The sequence below is a fragment of the Toxotes jaculatrix genome, chromosome 23 (genome assembly GCF_017976425.1).
Source record: "Toxotes jaculatrix isolate fToxJac2 chromosome 23, fToxJac2.pri, whole genome shotgun sequence".
NCBI classification, from domain to species: domain Eukaryota; kingdom Metazoa; phylum Chordata; class Actinopteri; family Toxotidae; genus Toxotes; species Toxotes jaculatrix.
This window is the reverse complement of record NC_054416.1, coordinates 11,420,290-11,441,384: the sequence shown is the minus strand read 5'-3', so window position 1 is coordinate 11,441,384 and position 21,095 is coordinate 11,420,290. Positions and strand designations below refer to the sequence as shown.

The 21,095-nt window shown below is 43.0% G+C and overlaps 1 protein-coding gene across 5 annotated transcripts in view; it reads left to right on the top strand.

Moving 5' to 3' along the window:
* Window positions 1-21,095, top strand: part of nlgn2a (neuroligin 2a) — an 88,783-nt gene that overhangs the window by 27,366 nt on the left and 40,322 nt on the right. For 2 of the 5 annotated variants that reach the window (XM_041031093.1, XM_041031092.1), the window contains one exon: window positions 12,414-12,563. In XM_041031093.1, the coding sequence (XP_040887027.1) occupies window positions 12,414-12,563 (150 nt within the window). Of the gene's footprint in view, window positions 1-3,780; window positions 3,805-5,437; window positions 5,452-10,150; window positions 10,170-12,413; window positions 12,564-21,095 lie in introns of all 5 variants that reach the window. The other 3 variants (XM_041031095.1, XM_041031096.1, XM_041031094.1) reach the window with 3 other exon arrangements.

The following is a 21,095-nucleotide window of genomic DNA, read 5'->3' as shown; positions in this document are numbered from 1 at the left end:
GAGACTCAATCTTTTGTCTCTTTCCATCAGTCCATCTCTCGATGGACCTGTCGGTTATTTGCTGCTGAAGCTCCCTGCCTCCCTATTACCTCGACGCTCGGCCCACGTCGTGTCAAGGTTGTGTCAATATCGTGTCGAATACACCTACTTCCATCGCACGCTGACAGATAGTATTTTACTGAGCTTGAAACCTTTTGACAAGACAAAGGAAGTGAAGAGGAGGGAAAGGAGGGAGGCTGAAGAAGAGAGCGGGATGAGGAGGATTTGAAGGTACAGGGAGATGGAGCGGGATCGCGGGCGAGGAGGAAAGATACAGAGAAAGAGAGAGCTAGTTGGCACTGTGTGGCCTGTCAGCTAGTTTAGAGCTTGGGAAAAAAGCTCAACAGAGTTTTGTTTTTTTGTTTGTTTTTTTTTTGTTTTGCACTTGGCTGAGTTTATTGCCATGTGTAATGGCTGTAAGGGACTGAGGGAAGCAACAGTGAAGGCTGGCTCAGCTCCCCTTTCACTCCTGGACCTCAGTGAATACCCCAATGCTGGCTTTGAGCAAGCCAAGAGCTATTGTGGGCCTATTTAATCCAAATCAATAAACTTTAAAGTGCTCACTGAAACAAATGAAGTTTGGAATTGTCAAATAGCACTGCAGATGAGACCTCCCAGCAGGCACCAGTGAGCTCAGTAATATTAGAGTACTGATGCAGAATTATACTCTAGATTAATGTCAGGGTGGTACGTGGTTTAAGAAAAAGCACATTCAAGCATAAGGGAGAAGGAAAGGAGCATTTACATATCTAACTTTCACTGAAGTGTGCACAGATGGGAACAGAACCAACAATTGTACAAGTGCTTTGTGTAGTTCTACCTGTTTCAATACTGCAGCCAGAAAAGATGCTGCACTACCAATAGAAGACAGATGATAATCTGTGACAGCTGACCTCCTCAATGGCTGCAGGAGTAGTTTCTCTACTATTTATGTCTGCGCCCCTTTTCCCATAATACTGTATTGGAAATGCTGGATTGCAAACATTGTTGAGAGGACATTTGCTCTGTTAGGATAGATGGGTGGAGGCAGAAGTGCTTGTACAGTGTGTGATGGAGGAGGCTTTAGAGCAGGACTCAGCTATGGACACATGCCCGGCTTCCTTAGTCACTTCTTAATAATAATCACCCTCTTTCATCCCATGCTGCCATCTCACAAAGGTAAAGAAGAGCTGTTTCACAATCTGCCCACTGCAGTGCAGGCCTGGGAAATTATTGTCTGAAATATGGCTAAAGAGAGTGGCAAAATCTTGGTTTTATTCTGAAGGAAAGGACTACACTTCTCTAATTCTGTCTGTGCTAAAAGAACAAATTACAGCGTCAGTGAAAACATTTTAATATATTGTTTGTAGATATCGTACATGTAGTTTCCGTTTGTTGTAGCGCTGCACAAGGTCTGATTTGGTTTTATCAAAAACTTAAACATTAACATTAAACAGATAAATTGCAGCTCTACTTCCTAGAAATTAAGTTTAGATTCTACTAATTTGCAATAAAAAATGGGCTCTGTTTAAAGAGAAATATAATGCCTCTGGCATGTTTTTAATCAACGCATTGGGGGAAAATTAAAGTATCTGCAAAGCGTCACAATGAGTGAATCAGTAAAATCTTCACAGACAACATATGTTGTCCCACAGGATGTGCTCTTACAATGCAGCTGAAGCTTTTATGTCACAGTGCTTGGTTAAGGCAAAGATCAGCGTTTGGGTTTAATATTAAAATATTATTCACAAAAACAGCAGTGGTATGTGAAATACTATTTCTCCGCTGCAGTAATTGCTGAGTAAAGAATCAAACATCTACAATATCAAACATCTACTGAAGTCAAAGACATTGAAAACAGGAAGTGTGGCCTACTTTTATGATGCATATAAATAGTTTAGGCGGTGAAAATATTCTTGGCAGGTACATTTATTTCCTAGTTTGTGGAACGGGAGCAAAAAGTTAATTCACATCACAGGAGACAGTTCACTAGCATTCATTTTGGAGATGTTGCATAGATACAGGGGAAATGTGGGTGTGGTGAAGCATATTTGGCAAACCAATCAAGTGTCTTACAGCTCTGGAGAAAAAGTCGAATTTTCTATCCCACCATCAGATTAACTGTCAGGACAGACAAGATGAGATAAGTGGCTGCTGATAGGCCATATCCACCCCCCCACCCCCCCTTTGGGGTAACACAGGGCACAAACAGGAAAATCTCCATGCATGTATAAATGTCTGATAATGGATGAACAGCTGAACACAGACTTTCCCATCAGTACACACACACCCTGTGGTGAAACGTAGCCAGGCTCCTGGCAGTGCTGCTGGATGGCAGCTCCCAGAGATCACAGCTCAAACTGCATACCTGCTGAGGAAACACACAGTCACATACAGCACTGACGTACTTTCTCTCACTGAGCACACACATGCACTTCTCCTGTTATATGTTGTTATAAGCTGCTGTGTGACGCTACAAAAGTTCTGCTCACTCTGACTAGCCACTGCTTTTTCAGCGTGTGTTGTCTCTTTCTCGCTTTATACTCGCTGTTGTTTGCGTGTTTTCACCTGGATTGTATTGTAACTGTCGAAGTAGCCTTCCAATTAAGGGGGTACTGTTATGTATGAGGTGGAGAGTGGTGTAGTGGCAGAGCTGACAGCATTACTTAATGGGAACGCTGGTGTCTGAATGGAGGTGACAGCGGAGGCTCTCTACACCCAATTTATTGTTTCTCTGCTCTTCCTGGTGGAACTCATACGCTCGCAAATCGAAAAAGAATATTTTACTTCCACAAAGCAATTTGCTCCACAGTTCTACACAAATGGCGTCTGTATTTATGTGCCTCGCATGTCCTGTACTTATTCTCTTTCAGTCTAGGGGCCTTTCTCCTATGCAGAAGGGGTTGGAGGGGGCTTTTACATCTCTTTGCCCTGGGGTCCATCCTCTAATATTCCATCATTGAAAGTGAAACAGTAAATAAGATAGAAAAGCTAGAAACCTACTGTAGAAGAACCCCCCCCCCACACACACACACACACATACACCAAAAGTGCCAGAATAACAGTAAAATCAACACAAATTAAAATCTAGAAATGTGCATTCTCCTGAGATATTCGAGGTGGCAAACTTAAAATGATTTACCTCTCACAATGTACAATTCAGCACCCACAAGCAATGTAGTTGATATACTGATATAGTTGTGTAGCAAATGAGAGGGACATTTTGAGTTGTCTAAATTTTACAGGCATGAAATTCAGTTATTCAGTAGAAAAGCACAAACGACTGAAAGAGTTTTCTTTTTCTTGTGATACCATGGGTTGTTAAGTTTGCAGTCGTTCTCAATTTAATATACTGCTGCAGCAGTGAGGGGGCCAACCGTGGGTAATTTCAATCTAAAACACACATTTACATAATTTGTTAAATCAAAACAAGTTTACTCAAACATAAAGGCGAAGAAAGGAAACGCAGTGTAGGTGTGATATGCATGAGTGTGTGGCTGCATGTAAAGACTCACTCAGAGAATCTTCATAGGGGACATGGACGAGCCAGTCCCTGTCAATGGGGCCTCACAGCAACACACTCACACACACACACACACTCATTTAGTCCCAATTAGACCCCAGACACCCCGTGAAACCAGGGCTGGAACGGTAGCCCCAGTAATGGCCAGATCGTTACAGGAGGGAGGGAAATAGCGAGCGCAGAGAGGCTGACAGAGAGAGAGAGAGGGAGGTGGATAATGAGAGGTTGCAAGAGGACAGACGAGGAGGGAGATGAGGATGAGCGCTGGAGCATGGTTGATTACATTTTATTCATAGACATACGCAAACGTGCAAATAGAAAGGGAAGAAATGCATGTGCATTTATATACAGATTGCTTGAGAGCTTTCCAGTGACATTCATTCTTTACAGTTGTTTTTAAAGTAATAACCTGCAGCAGTCGCAGTTTATAAAAATCCATATTGCTTCTCTTTATTGGTGGTACGAGTAATTCGACGCAATAATGTTAAACCTAGAGCCAATTTATTACTGTTTCCACCTATTGCACAAAATATATAGAGAAAAAAAAATTACCTGAACTCCAAGCACACACCGTCACACATTTTGAATATGAGGCGTTAAGTGGACCATAGTTTCATTATGAGTAGTGGTTTTTGATTATTGCGTTGATATGTTGAGCAGTTGTGCGGGTTGAGTGTCTTTTGGTGTTTTACATGGTGCTTCAGACAAGACTCGCTGTTCTAAAACACGCACAGACACACTCGAAAACCAGGGTATTCTGCTGCAGGTCGAGCATAAAGAATGCGGAGAGAAATAAAATGGAAATAAAAGGAAAACAGGGAAGAGGAGGAGAGGGGTCAACTGAAGTCCAAAAGGCTTAAGGCTGAAAGAAAGGGACGTGGAAAATGGAAGAGAAAAAGACTGTTGTGAGGGGAAAAGAGAGAGCCAGCAGTGGGGAAACAAGGACAATGCCTGTGTTTGTGTCGTCTTTGTCACTGTGGCATTTTGGAGGACAGAAGGGCTGTGTGCCTGGATGTGTGTATGTGTGTGTATTTGCTTCCCCATCCACTCAATTTGTGGAATTGATCTGCTCCCTAATAGTGAGCAAAACGAAAAGTCAGCCTAATCCAACCACTATTTATAACACAGATTGGGGGGAGAGGAGGGGTGAGAGAGAAAAATTTAACAGTAGAAGTGCTACAGAAGCCTATGACAGAGAGATGAGACAAAGATAGAGGAAGACAAATAGATACTGGGAGAGAAAAGGAGGAAGAGAAAGGACGACGACTCAGTGCAATCGGAATATAAACAAGAAGCTTGAATGTGCTGGGCTTCTAGCCGAGGTATGAGAGGGGTTACAAATAGACTCGCGCAGCAAGAGGCTAGCCAGTGTTAGATTAAGACGGAGGGAGAAAGAGCAAGAGATGAAAAGAAAAAGGGGGTATCGCGGAGAAAATGGAGATCAGAAAACAAACAAGTGGAGGAGATGAGAGAGGCCAGGGTGGCGGCTGCTGGAGAACGAGAGAGGAGAGTGAAGGATAAAGAACGTGAAATAGACTGAGAGCAACTGGGAGCGAGAGAGAGGGAGAGGGCAGAGCCCTCGCTGGTGATAACAGTGAGCGGCAAAGCTGGTGTGAGTGGAGAGAGGAAGAAGAAAGAGAGAGAGATGGACAGCCAGAGAAAATTAGAGAGGAGTACTTGTGTTTTTTTGCAGACGTTATTGTGTCTAATAAGAGCATGTTGTTGTAAGGGAGACCAGGGCAGCTATTCTTATCCCCTGTGGTTGTACTTGTCTTTTTTCTCTCCTCTTCTCTTTGTCTGCTCTTTTTTTTTTTTTTTTTTTTTTTTTACCTCGCCTACACTTAATCTGCTGAGGGAGAGAAGAAGCATAGCTGTCTGATTTGGGGAAGGGAATAGTAGACGCAGGGGTGGTGTTGAGCTCCGAACACAAAGCAGTAAAGGATGCAGATGCAGAAGTACGGCGGGCGGTTGCCTTGATAATTGTTATACAGCACTAGATGGATGCTGCAGACACATCTGATACTTTTGAGCAGAAGCGGTTTGCTTATTTTTGGGCTACAGGGTTTTGTTGGTTTGGTATTCAGACACATATTGAGCTGTAAGGTGGGTGTTTGCTCGCGGTGGCAGGAAGTGAAGTTGGTGTAGACAGAGTACAAACAGTACAGGAGCTGGGATCATCCAGACTCCATGCTGGTCCCTACAGCCCCAGTGTTATAAGCTCTGGCAGACAGAGAGAACTGAGGCAGCAAGAGCTGCACTTGATGTGTGTGTGAACTGTGTGTGTATGTGTGTGTGTTTCCTGTGCACCAAACAACAGGAAAGTGGTGGAGTTTTTAGCCTCTCTTTAATTTATATTGATTTCTTTTAATCGAAGACCTTAAAGTCAGCGCGCCAAGTGAAGCTCAAGCAAGTACAGACCAGTCCAGAGTCCAACCAGCCATGGGCAGCAGTAGAGAGTAAGATGAAAGTCTCAAATCTTTTGACCTAAATTCTGCCCGAGGACAGAGTGGGAGACCATCAATACAGACCTTGTCCGTCCTCTAGAAGGACCAAAAGTATATGTCGAAAGAAAGCTGGAGACAGATCGGAGAGCTACAATACAGCTATTGCGCAGAGAGATTTGGGGTTTAGGTCAAGATACAGAGGACACAGAGGGAATCATCACTCAAGCTCAAGTCCAGGAGACCGCAGGAAATTGAAACACTTGCGAAACAAAGAAGACAGCTGAGAGAATTCCCAAAGAACTGGGGAATCTTCGGTTCTGCATCGCAGCACGGGACAGCACCACCTCCTGGCAGCATAATCACAGGCTATTTCTCTCCTTTTACCGTGGCAGTGCATTTAGTGGTACATCGGGCTGCAGTAGTTTCAAGTAATGTGTTAAAGCAGGTGTTTTGATGGTATTACAGTGGATCTGTGTGATCCAAAAAAAAGCTTTACGGTGTAATAATCTTTTACAAGGCAATATAATTTTTAATTATCTTCACATAGTTATGCACAGTTTCATCTGGATGTTGAGAGACTCACATTACACCACCTTTAGATGGAGGGAGTTTATGATACCGGATAGGTTCTTGTTTGGTGGCTTTGTTTGTTTTGTTTTTTTAATGAATACAGTGTAGTATCTAATTGTCAGGTTAAAGCAATTGAATGCACAGATTTTAAAGTACCTGATATTAACTGCATTTATATTATAATATATACTATATGCTACATTAATTGTAGTTTGACATAAAAATGAATAAATAGGATGGATAAACAGAAGTGACAGGATGTCAGTAGTGATGAGTGACCTTCCTAAAGCGAGTCTCACCCCTCAGCTAGTTGATTTTTATTCGGTATTGATGTTAGACAGAACCTGGCTGCATGGCAGGAACGACAGCAAAGATGCATTCATCAATCTGTGTGTGCATGAGTGTTGTTAATGAGCAAGACAATGCACAAACACACGTACTGCAATTTACAAAGCTTCAAAACCTTATAAAGCTCATTTCTGGTGTCCAGAAAGGTCCAGCTGGTTCTCACATGTATTATAATACCAGTGCATGGACACACACACATCCCAGATGCAATCAGCATGGCCTTTGCTGTGATCCATTGCGCTCTAACGATTAAGCCTTAGCCCTGCTCGCTGGCCTATAGGCCAGCTCTGCTGCTGTGCATCTCATCACATCCCATTCATCACTGCACTGTCTGTGTCAACCTCCAGCCCTCTGTCACGTCAGCCTGCCACTGACCTCCTATTGACCCACACACACACATTTCATCTCATTTGCAGAAGACGGGGCACACATTTAGATAGAAGTACAGTATGTAAGCTTTTTGTTTTTTTTTTATTAAAATCACTCACCTTCAAACTGGCATTTGTAGGGATCCATCGCTGATTGGTTAGAGTAAAGCCTGACTTCCAGAATATATTTAGACACATGAACTGGTGAACTGTTTCCGTGCCCTATCTGAAACAGCTTAACTTGCACATTGAAGATTAAAAACTAAAATTACAGGTTATAGAAATACAGAAATGTATTCCCTCCATTGCACTGTTACAATATTTTCACTACTCTGTAACCTTTCTGTTAATTGGAGCACTAGTACAAAGAGCCTCTGGGTGTTTGCACACAGATGACAGTTCATCATTTGCTGTGAGCAATTTCCTTATTATTACAGCTCGGAACCTCCGCGTAAAAGGTCAATATTTATCTCCACCTCACACCCACATGTGCACATTGTGTGCACACACACACACACTCACTGGCCTATCCATACTAATGAAAATGAAAATAGAAATGATGGGGGGGGGGGGAGAAAAGAATGTAGTTGAAACTATATGGGAGAAATGAAAATGCTAATTTGTAGAGGGTGCAAAATTCTCTATGCTGTGTTATTCCCCCTTGAGTTGTCATTTCACCAAAACGTGATTCGGTATCTTTTTAATTACTGCTCTCTGTAAGGAGAGGGCCCTCCGCTCCCATCTCTCCACGCTCAGTTTAACGTATGGGAAGATGATATCTCAGCAGGCTCTCTGTACTGTTAAGGAGTAATATATGCTTTTAAAATGCTGTGTCCTCCACACCCAGCCTTCACACATCCCCCGTCTGCTGTAGAATCCACGAAAGCCGAGTTGGATAGGATGCAGTTGAGGTTAATCCCTGGTTTACCCTCAGCTGTTATTTAATACATAAACAACAAAAATATTAATGTAGACTTTACAATCTGAGTCATTTCATCTCCAGTTATCCTTTCAGTCTCACCCTGAAGATCAGCCGTACCACTTAAGTACATATCAATCTTTCCTCTCCTCTCCGCTGTGATGTGTCAGTGTTTACTGACAGCAAACATCAATTCCCATAAAATCAACACCTGACAGTGACGTACGCAGCGCGACAGACCGCGCTCCATCCCCATGACTAATCAGCCCGCTGATAATGCAGCGGAGGCGAAGCCCCACGTCTCATCAGGAGATCAGAGGGTGGCGTCTCTGAGGGCAGCGGTGGGCGGCGTGCTAAACTGGAACACTCAACACAAGTTTAGGCCTAATCATCTCATTGTCTCCGTTCTGCTTGAAAGGATCAGCAGCCATGCTAAGCTCCTCGGGGTACCGGTCTTTGGCTGCTCTCTGCCATCTTGCTTTGTCTTTGTTGCTGCTGTTTGTGTTTTGCTGAATAGAGCCAATTTTTTTTTTTTTTTTGTTCTCAGTGGCACGCTTCAGGTGTTTGATTCTGCTCACCTTTTCAGTTTTTGTTTTTAAGTTAATCCTTATTTCTGTTTTGTCTTAAGTGCTTTGTGTTGTGGAGCCTGACAGATTGATACATTTATTACGTATTCACAGTTGTGCAACTTTTCGTAGTACGAGCAGTCTGTGAAACTTTGGCAAAGCGTAGGCAGACGTGGGTGTTAAAACGTTTTAAAGCTTAAGTGAAATGTTAAGGTTAAATGTTTTGAGTGTAAGACCTTAGTGTACAAACTTGTAACTGTAGCTGCCGGATAAATACAATGGAGTAAAAAGTATATTATTCCCTTTTAAATAGAGGTGTAGAAGTTAAATGGAAAAAAAAAAATCAAGTACAGCATATAAAAAAGGTACTGAAGGACAGTACTTGAATAAATGTTGTTACTTACCACCAACTTTATTTTTTTGACCTGTTGCTGTGGTTCTGCTGTCCTTTAGTTGGACACGTAAATTGTAATAGACAAGACAAATCAGTACCTGTCCTGCCATGTCTCTATCAGTAAGCCCCTCTCCACAGCAGCCGCTCTTGTCTGTGTTTACCATCTGCTGATAATCGAGCATAGGATGTCTAGGATTTGTTGAGGCTTTGTATGTATATTCTGGACACTGTCCCGTTTCCCCAAAGTGCCTCCATGGTACAGTACATGGTACACAGGACATCATGTAGCCATGCAACACCTGTTCTGTTTGTTTGTAGACACGTCGTGAGCAAAATAACTCACGAAAAACAAATGATACAAATATTATACATACACCACAGGTTCTCCGAGCAGAGCTGATGATCTGATTAGTTTTTGAAGCACCGTGCTGCATAAAATTTGCATGTTTTTGAGAGTTAAATGATGCAACCATAGGTGGGCTAGCTCTTTTTTTTTTTTTGTTAGTTTGTTTTTTGTCAAGCCTTGGAAGGAGTTTATCCCACATGGGGGATCAAGTGTGGCTAAACACTGGCCCCGTCTGTGGACATTGCATGCTAAAGTTTAGTTGTGACAGTAACACAACAAAGCCAGAGGCAGAGAGAGAGAGAGAGAGAGACCGAGAGCCTGAGACAGGACAGGAGGAGAGAAGGAGAGAGAGAGCTTGTAGCCCCCGAGGGCCTCGGTCCTGTCTGTCACTGTGCCTGAATGATTCGCCCTGCAACTGATCCATGGACATGGAGTCTACAGGTCAACTGTGACAGCCTGCTTGGTGTGTGCGTTTGTGTCTTATGCGAGTGTGCGTGGGTACATCAGTGCATCTGCATTCTGTCTCCCACAATGCCAGTGGCTGTCAGTCTTCCGAACACAGAGACGCGTTTGTGGAAAGTGTGCACGTGGTCCTTCGCCGCTAATGAAATGAGATTCAGGTAGAGACGTGGCGAAGGGCATCACGGGGGTTAGAGATGCACGAGAGCAATATGTTGCCACAGCAACAGTCAATGAGACTTTGTCCACGTGAGAGTGGCTCATGTAGGGAGAGTGAGAGAGAGAGAGAGGAGAGAGAGGAGAGGTGGAAACAAGTTGAAGTGAAGCAGTTGCCATAGCGACTCTCCATTGCAGCTGCCTGTGAATTTCTCCCTCCCCAGTGTGAGTGCGTGCGTCTGCCAGACTGATGCGTCGGTTTTAGCGTCATGGCTGTGTATATGTATTACTGCGTGTTAGGGAGTGTGTTCTGTGTGAAACAGCAGGTATATGTATATGTTCATTGTTCCATATAAATATGTGTGTGTGTGTGTGTGTGGTATGTACACATAAATGTGAGCAGGTTTCAAAGGGAGCCAAACACCCTCCATCTTTCTTCCCTCTTCCTGTAGTGGTTATTTATGTGGTTGTTCTGCACTACTGCTCTCTCTTATCCCCAGGCATACACTCACACATACACGAGTACACACACACACACACACACTGACACACACAGAAGCCAACAGGGGCTGTCACTGTGCCACAGTTCTAAGTCTTGTGTGCCATATGCTACCGTGGGCTCCTGGCAGGCAGGAGTATCGTTGCTCTCCGTCAGCTGGGAGACCGGTTCAGAGGCCAACGAGGGCCCATCAGGGACCATCCTGCACACACACGCAGCGCTGCAGGAGCAGCCGTATGTTGAAAACTCTCATGACTGACGTTAATGACGGCGTACACTTCTTAAGGAATGATGCCATCCTCATAGTTTCAATGAACGTTTCCCCCTTGCTTCCCGTTTCCGACTCCCCCAAAAAATATCTGTATTTACAATGTATTTTGTGGGATGCTCGGTTTATTTCTTGAAGTGGAAACATGATTCCAAAGCGGTTACACTCTCTTTAATGTCATCAAAAATGAATAAATACAATGCATCTAAAAAGCAAAGTAGCTCCATCCAAAAAAAAAAAAAAAAACACAGCTAACAACAGATGATTCTGAAGTCCAGTTTAAGTGAAGTCACTCCATTATACAAACACTCTAAGACTTACTTTTTGAGTTAAAGTGCTTGTTAGAGAGATTGGCAGTCAGTGTTTTACAACCAAACGTAAACTTTGTGTTGTGTTACCTCAAGGCAGGATCTGCTAACAGTTTGTACCTGAGATAAAATGATAGCATCCAAGGAAACTGTGTTTTCGAGAGATTCCCCACAGGGGGAATTGACCTAGAAATGGGTTGATGTGGCTGTCCCTGCAGCTCAGGGCAGGTTGCAATTTGCATTCGTGGGAGTTTCCAAGTTCCAAAGCGAGAAAAAATAAAACAAGGAAATTATGGAAATTCATCTCAGACATGATATATTAAGAGCCAGTGGCCTTTCATTATCTGTTGACTGTGCACAGGATGTTCTTCAGACATCAGCGTTACTCCCACAGCTTTGATTTTAATATGTACTCCTTACGTCATACTGGTGCTTTTTTTTCTTTAACCTGTAAATTGTGCTTATGGTGCCCACTTGCTTTCAGTGTATTTGCTGCTTCGTCCCAGTGTAATTTTTCTTTTTTTTTTTTTTTTTTTTACATGCTGTTAAAACACCACTTCTTTGCAGCGGAGCTCTCATTGGGGTGAACTTTAACACCAACAATTTAAGCTCTCATAGTCTCAAAGAGCTACTGTGCGCTTTGTTTGGTCCTCACATTTGTACATTCTCAGTTTTAGCTGATTACCTGTGTCTGCCCTGCTTTTCATGCTTTAATTTACTAAATAACCTTGTTCAGGTGGGAACAATTGCACATGCACTTTGTTGCGCTTGGTGTTGCATCGGTGTCGGTCTGTCCGAGCATCAGAGTGAAACAAAGAGCGTCAGAGGCGCTGATTTACAGGTTAGCACTAACACGCAACTCTACCCAGTGATTTTCTATGAAGCGTTATTGCTTTAATCACCAGGAAGCGTTTGATTAGATTCTTTGCGGGGGTGTCTCTTGTTATTGCCTGTTGCTGGAATCACTGCCTGAAATCTAAATTAACCTCAAGCTCATTTTTAAGTGCTGACATCCAGCTGCAAGGAACAGTGCTGTTCTCAGGCTCTGATACAGTACTGAGCAATTTGCTGTTTGCTCAGTGTATTATGGGCACAACACAATGTGTGATCAAAGAGAATATGAGAGGCATAAATACAGTTACTGGCTTTTTTCTTTTTTTCATTTCTGCTCTCTGTTCCCTGCTTTCTAATCTTTGTGTGTTGATGTGTGTGTGTGTGTTTGCGTAGATATTCGTGACCGCAGGAAGAAGCCTGTCATGCTGTTTATTCATGGAGGCTCCTACATGGAAGGCACCGGAAACATGTTCGACGCCAGCGTCCTGGCTGCCTACGGTAACGTGATAGTGGTGACCATGAACTACCGGCTCGGTGTACTCGGTAAGTGGCCTGGATACTTTCTTTATGTTAACAAACCTGCTCAGACACACACACACACACACACTCACACACTCACAGATTGCAGTGACGCACCTTATCACACAATAATGAGACACTACAAAGATCTTGTTCGCTCCCTGCCGTCTCACCAAACACAAAACAGTCATTTGTGCACTCATACAAGTCGATTTCTCTCTGCAGACTCTTCTTCTATTTTCTGAATTGATTAAGTGAGTGATGGATGACATCGATAGGATTCATCAATCTAATGACAACCAGTGCATGCGCTGATCATGGGAGCTCACTTTCTTATGGATTTCCTTTGCAGATAATTCCAGTCTAAACTCTCTGATTGTGTAATTGTTTTGCTTCCTTTGAACGTCTAGGTTTCCTACAACCTAGACGACCGTGTTTATGTGTCTCCCACATTTCACATGCACAAAACAATAGCGCATTAATACAGATGAATAACAGCAGAAATCAAAGAAGTTTTCATTTTCATGAGCAAAAAGACAGAAATTCAATATTTGCTGTTATTTTTCATAATTGCTTTTACAAGTTTACGGTATGGATGTTTTTGAGTCTTGAGTCCTTTCCCATCTTGTCAACTAACTGCATGATCATTAAAATTTAATTAGACGAAGGTTGCAAAATGCCACCGGCATCTACTTATCACACACAGTGTGAGTTATTTAGAGATTAGTGGCTTGTGCATGATCTGTGTTTCTTTATATCTGTTTTAGCAGTCTTATCGGTTCAGAAGGTGGATGTTCATGACCTTATACTTTGAACAGATTTATGACCTTGCACCACCTTTTCATCTTTTTGCCATGTGACCACCACTTTGTTATTTATTTGTCTGCTGCCCATACTTTTCCAGTAACTCTCTTAGAAAGCTCTTTATGAGAGTGAACGGGGGAACAAGCATGCAAATCAGATACAGATCTGGCATTTTTACTGACACAGAAATGCACCTCACCATTCTTCACTTTAACTGCACGGCCTCGCCCGGCGCCTCCGAGCTCTGGATGTCTAGTTTGCAGCTGTATAATTCATTTTACAAAGAGCAAGGGTAGTAAAAAAGGAAATTGGCTTTACGGAGTGTTTTGGTTGGAGAAGGCTCGGTTATGATGCACTTTTGAGATGTTACTATCAGACACAGCACAGTGAACTGCTCTGTAACCTGCCTGCTCAGGTTGCCGTGACATCGGCCATAGTCAGATTTGGGAGGGAAAAAAAAAGATGAGTATCATCTGTCACCTCAGCTCACCGGCATGAGCTCGTCATCCTCTTCCGGAAAATACACTCGACTTATCCTCTTTGTTACTCACCGCGCTCTGTCTCGCTCCATTGAGACCAAGTAATTTAGCTTGGAGAGGAGGAACATGCCTCTAAGGAGGCAGGTGCTAACTAAAGGAAACTAAGTGCATTAGATATTTCATTAGCTGAAGAGTGAGTGGGCTGCTGGAAGCTGTTTCAAAACAGGCTGTGCCTCACTTTGATTTGTTTTGTTTCTTTTTTAAAGGACGTTACTGTGTTGTTTTTCGGAGCACTTACACAGCCTTTACAATGGTGACAGATTTTCATTTGCATATAATTACCTAAAGTGTTTGCTTTTCAATGCGTCTTTATTGAGTTCATCAACATTTTTGCTTCAAGTGGATAACGAAATGCAATGAAATGTGACTATTACCAGAGATCTATGACGGAGCCAGGAAACCAGTGTGTGACAGGCGTGTGTTTCTTTTCTTTTGTATTTCAGTGCTCGTGCTGAGCCGAGGATCATTTTGTTTTTTTTGTTTTTTCCTACTTGGGTCTTATTTTTGTAGGTGGTGATACTTCCTGTTCATAAAAATGCTTTCAGTCGTCAAGCTCAGCTGTTGGGTTGTTTACAACCAGTCGGACTGCCTGTGTTTTCTTGTCTTGACTTCATTGAAGTGATGGTGTTGCGGTGATAGTTTCCCAATCTGGGAATGACTTTATACTGTGAGTACGATGTTATCATACCTGATAAAAATCATGGTCAAAACTGTGAAAATAATGCACCTAAAGTCTCATTTAATGCGGTTTGAAGGACAACATCATGTACATGAATTTGTTCATGTTAATTTTCTAATTTGTTCACAATTTAATCCATTTGTGACATTTGATAATTGCCAGAACAGTGGGTAGTTATACTGTGTACTGTATTATCTCTGCTTGAGCCTTGTATGTAAAGTTTCAGATGGATAAAAATAATCCTGTTCAGAGCAAATCCACGTAAGTGGATTACTAAAGAAGTTCAGTTTTCAAAGACAATGAAATGAGTCAAAGAATCAGCAGCTACTCCTGCAAACTGTTTATGGAATGGCTTTCAACAAAGACGAGATGATGGTAAAGTATTAAATTCTCTCCCATTATTACGATGTCATTGCAGCCTCTCACTGGTTATGCATTAGGCGGGACTGCATCTTATTGATCTCCTCTTGTGAAATTGTTTTTTTCTTTTTTTTTTCCCCCAGTATCTTTACATCTCTCTCTCTCTTTCCTGTCGTCCGCTGGCATCTCTCGCATTTTCCTCTTTCGGCGCCCTATCTGTGATACTCTCATCATATTCTTTGAGTCAAGGAGAAAAGCAAATTGAGACAGAGCCTTTGTCATTTGTATGCAAACAGAAAGCTCCAGCTATCTCCCAAATATGAGAGCCATCCAGTGCAATTTGGCCATGACTGGGAGAAATGTGAGTAATCTTTCGCCCCATGCATCCTATATGATGGATGGCATTTTCCTTTGACTGAGAGAGGGGGGTGGGGGGCACACAGTGTAGTTAGTATGGGGGGTTAGAAATGTGCACTTGTTTGTTTAGAGGTGGTCTGATTGGAGCACGTGTAGCTGCATGCATCCATGCATATCAGCGTCTGCTCTGTGGATACACTGTGAAGGTTCCTGCTGTGTTTGTGTTTCTGCCTCAGCGGCCTGACGGGCTGGTTTGGAGGAGCAATGCAGGAGTTATTGATACAGGAGCCGGATGTGGTCACATGAAATGTAAACTTAATATTTTGTGCCTGTTTGTGTGCAGATGGAAACGGTTATCGTTTGCATGAGATCTTGAGGCTTATCTTCAAGTGTCAGACACCCCCTCACACACATGCACACATACACACACATATATTGGATGTTATAGCTATATTTGTAATTTGACTGATATGGTCTCTTGCAGCCACGGTCAGCAGTGCAAGAATTAAATTTGAGGTTCTGACCTACTAAATCGACCACAGATTCCTGATAGGGTTGCAAGGCTTTGCCACCGCCGTATGTTTTCAGTTCAGCAGGGTGTTTAATAACCCTGATCATATGAATAATTACCGCTGTAGCTGAGTTCATTTGAATATACTGCTTCTAATTAAGGCTTGAAGTTGCTCTTCAAAAACACGTCCATGCCCATAATTCATCTGTCAGGTGGCTAAAGCAGCAGCTTGATGGAGTAGGGGGTTACCCCACCCCCTGGGGACTGGGTGAGTGGTGCTCCCATCAGACTTCCACTTCTGAAGACATGGGTAGTAAACTCCTAAAACAACAGGGCGCTGCAGTGATAGTAAACAGTGCTTTTGTTGAGGACTCTCTTCGGCTGTGGATTGATACAGAAACGGTGGACTAGTCAGCATTCACAGCACTAGGACAGTGTGTGTATGTGTGTGTGTGTGTGCGAGAGTGACTCAAAATAAACCACAGTGTCCATGTTCATTGTAATGACGGAACATGTCACCTGTCACAACAGCGTGTCTCATATATTTTTCAATAGTTAATATTTTTTGGATGAACAAACAACGAAGCTGTATCCACCCACAGAGGAATAAGATAAGAGGCTTTGGCTGCACAGACAACAGCTGCTAACAGAACCACTTAATTGCTGTGTTTAGTGTTTTCGCAAGATTTGCATGAAAGTGGGGAGAAAAAAAAAGTAGAATATTTCCATGTGTATCCTTCAAATGTCAACGAGGCTACCTGGAGGAGCTTGGTGTAAGCCTCTGCCTCGTTGACTGCTCTTATTTTTTTTTTTTTTTTTTTTTTTAAAGGGTTGTTGAGCTCTTGAGCACGACACAGAACATAGTTGTTCCGTAACTGACCCTGGCTTCTGTCCTCACTGTGGAGCAATGTAAGGAAAAACATCTGTGTTGGATGAATAAATATCCTTGATACAGCCTGAAATCTGTAACAGATGAACTGTATTTTAGTTGATGAGAATGAAAGGACCCCAAATTTAAATGAATACATTCTCAATCTGATATGACCTTCAGACAGAATATAGAGCCCTGCAAAGCAAGTGCATTCAGCAGAGCGTATTGATCCTATGCACACCCACAGAAGAATGCCACACATTAGCATGTTCCTACCTTTATCCTTTTATCATATGTGATTAGAACTGAGGCAAACACACTAACTGGCCTGACTCTCCACCTCCCACTCCCCCTGTTGTTGGCATACAAGACAGCTAAGTCAGCTGCCCTGCTACTCCTTCACCCCAGACTTCCCGCTCTACTCTCCTTTTCCTGCTCAGTGCTTCTGCTGCCTGTTTAGCTCTCCTTTCCCCCTGTGGCAACTTGGCCATCAATCCATCCGTTCTAAACCCTTCACAGCATCTCATTTGGTGAGTTACAATCCGAGCCAGGACAGAGGAGTCACTTTGTATCCTGTGGTATGAATAACTCCAAGAATCAAGAATCTTGAGGGAAGTTGGCTTATTTTTTTTTTTCCTTTATAAACATCAATTTCTCTTTAACTCACTGCTAATCTCTCTCTCCTCGAGGCTTCATAAACCTGTCATTCACAGACCTTATGTGTGAGCATTTAGTAAAAAAAACAAGAAGGAATCAAGCACAGAAAGACAGGAATAGCAGTGATAGTGGTCAAGCGTAAAGAAATCAACACTCTCAATCCTTTTGTTTTTCCATCTGGCTGATAGAGAGATGTGATGTTTTCTCTCTCCATTTCCACTGACACGCTTATTTAACTGCCGCCTCTCTAGCCCTGCCAGCTCTACACAAATGCTAACCACCGTGGAATCATTCACATAGCAGGGCACGCCTGACTCTATCCGTATGCTAATATGGAAATTTACCTGTCTGCACCCAGACAGGCGAATTTCTCCAGCAAGCAGGCTGTGGCTGAGGTGGCGGTGGAGGGAAGGAGGAATCAGCAGGCAGTCTCCAGCAAGGTCTCTGCAGGGGATTCTGTGGAGTTAAATATGTAATGAAAAGCTTCGCCAGGCCACAGAGCACTTGACCTTGTCTTGGCTGCCTCAGCGACAGACATGCTTACAGTACATACGTCACCTCCACCCCAATGAGCTTTTCATATCCCTCTGCCGCCAATGCGAGAGACGGGAACGAGAGAACAAGAGCAGGAGAGAGAGATGAAAGTGGGACTATGCATTCATTCAGACATTAACAATGATGATGAGGGCAGAGAGGTGGAACAGCGCGGTACAAAGCTTAGAGCATTTTTTGATGCTGCAACTCTTATGTCGACATACTGTACTCAGCATGGGCTCTGCGTGTGTGTGTGTGGGCGTGCATGCGCATGCTGCGGCCAAGATACACACACACAAAATAGGGTGAGAGGTTTTGAGAGATGAGAGAAGTGACAGTGGGAGAGAGATGAGAGAGAGGGCAGGGAGGGAGCTAGGGGGTGGGTTAGGAAAGAGAAGGGGAGAGGGGCTGCATTTGCCTGTGATGCTAAAAATAAAACCTGCAGAGCTGCTTTTTGAGTGTGCACCAGAGCAGACATTCATCTAGAGCACAATTAAATGTGCTCTGTTCTCTGTATGTCTGCGCACATGGACGCATGCATTATGTCGAGCCATCTCTTCAGTTCGATGGCTGAATACACACACACACACACACGCACACACACACGCAGGCTGGAATGTTTTGTGCTCAGGATGAATTCTCCTGAAAATGGCTCTGCCTCACTCACACATACACTGTTGTGTTGAGTGTGTGTTGGCTGGTATAGACTGTGACTTTGAGACAGAGGACAGGCTTGTCCACTATTTTCTGAGAGGGGATTAACACCTCAGCTGGCCTTCATCACACACACACACACACACACACACACACACACACACGGACTGACACACAGTCTCATGGGCAGGTGGGATGCATACAGACACACACTCGCAGACATGTATTCAGACAGCTCTCACAGCTTCTCTTAAATCGCTCCCCAGACGTTGTTTCTCCTCTGTTTGTCCGCAGCCTCGATACTCTCTCACCTGACATGCCTCCCACTTTCCTGCCTTCCTTTATTACCTCCTCCTCTGCTTTCCCTCACCTCCCTCTCTTTTCCCACCCTCCCCTCTGCTCTCTTTTAGCATCTTGTGGAACACAGTTATACTGTCCTGCAACAGTGCTGTCTGTCTCAGTGAACACAGACATGTAAATAAATGGATTGATAGATCAGACTCTTGTTATTTTGGTTAACATGATCACAACCCAGATGTAATGCACGTATGCTAATAAAACCAAACAACAGAGCAGTCTGGCATAATAAACTTTAAAAAATATAATAAATCCTTGAAAACGTAATGTTCAGGGTCCATCCAGAAGATTTTACTTAAACAAATGAGGAAAAAAATAAGATGATTACGTGATGAAAATCATAGAAAGACAACAGACTCTGGTGGGACAGATCATTCCAAATTTTATATTTGTGTTTTCCTGCTTTTCTTGGCTCTTGAGCAATGTAACAGTTATGAGAGACACTCTGTTCAGTTCTCTTTATACTGTATGTCCTGAGGCATTATAAACAGCGGCACGTCCTGCTGAGACAGTGAAATGCATATTTTTGTGGTATTTGGAATAAACAGCCAATAACCAGCGTCTCTCCGTCCCGTGTTTATGTCTCTGTGTATTAAAGCTGACACGGTGACAGGTAAATGAAAGACAAAGCAGAGGTTCTCGTTTGATTCACTGAGGATAGAAAAAGACATGAGTCAAATAGAAGCTTCCACTGGTGTGTTTCTTTCACAGTTAACTCTGCCTCTCCGTCTGTGTATATAAGTTTATAGATATGTTTTTCTCCTTCTTTTACATTTACCTGTTGTTCTCCTTCTCTCTCTTTGTCCCTTCATCTGTTCTCCTCTCCCTCCCGTGCTTGTCCCCTGCTCGTCTTGTCTTTCATTTAACCCCCCCACCCCCTTCACCTCGTTTGCTGTGGGCGTTCCTTTAAAAGGCTGAGTTATGGGGCAGATTATGCTGATGTATGTTTCACATGTCAAACAATCAGCTTTGTAAGTGAGGAACCATGGGCCGGTAATAGCCAGGGATGGATCATCATTACGGAGGGATGACAGCCGTTTGAATCATCGTGCGGTGCTATGGGGCTAACTGGGGAGACTGTCGTTCTCCCACGGGGATGGCGGAGTGGTTTTGGGGGAGCCAAAATAGCATCCCATGCATCTTTACATTCAGACAGATGCTCATAGAGACAGGCTGTTAGCGATGTAAATACATGTGCAGCAAAGAAAAGCTGTCAGTATTTGTGCTGGAATCTGCAGCGACACAACATGATGTTTGTATCTCAGGACTAAAACTAACACAGACTCTAAGCTCTCTTTGCATGCAGCCAACGCACATGCGTAGTAAACAATACACGGCATCAGAATAAAACAGCCTTGTGAGTCTGTGGACTCACTCTGTGTGTACTTGTTTCTCTTTTAATGTTCACAGGTACGGAAGTGTGCATGCATATTTAAAAGCTAAGAATCCACGAATATGATGAATGAGGATCCTTCGAGGCAGTACAGTAAAATATGAAAAATGGATGCTTTTACACTGTTTGATGGAATCAATTCATAGCTGTTAGGAAATGAGGAATATTTTACATGGAAGTTTTGTAGTTTTTTTTTTTTTTTCCTTTGTGTGCTTTGCCTCGACCTTCCTGTTTCTCCTACTTCAGCTTTTCCTGAGTGATTTCCTTCGTTTTCCCAAACAATTCTCAATAATCCTGAGAGAACGAGCGTGAAGCTGATGCTGTCACCTTTTTACGTATGTGTTGCGGAGAAAGAGAAAACCCCTTGCGACAGGCAAAGGGGTTTGTCAGTTTGGTAAATTGAGTGGTTTTTCATAGCTCTCCCTCAGAAATTACCACCTTGTGTGGCTTCATTACATTCTACGTCTCCTGAGGCTGCCGTCAGTCTCTTTGCCTCTGCTGCGATGGATGTGTGCCTGTGTTGCTGTTAAATATTACTTCCATCTAATAAGTATAGAAAGACCATCTTTCACAAAACCCATCCAAAGCTTGTATTAGTGGTAAAACTAGATTTTAAAAAAAATCATGTCCAGCATGAAGTCTGTTTTTAAATCTGCAATGTTTACAATTGTTTCATGTGCGATGGATATTTATTTTCATCTGTTTTATTTCTGTGCATATGTCACTGGTGGTTTTGCTATTTTTCCACTGATGCCTCAAAGTATGTCAGTTGCTTACCAGTTTGTGTGAATCATACGCCTCTGCAGAGGGTAATATAAAAGTTTTAAGGGGTTGCTAAAG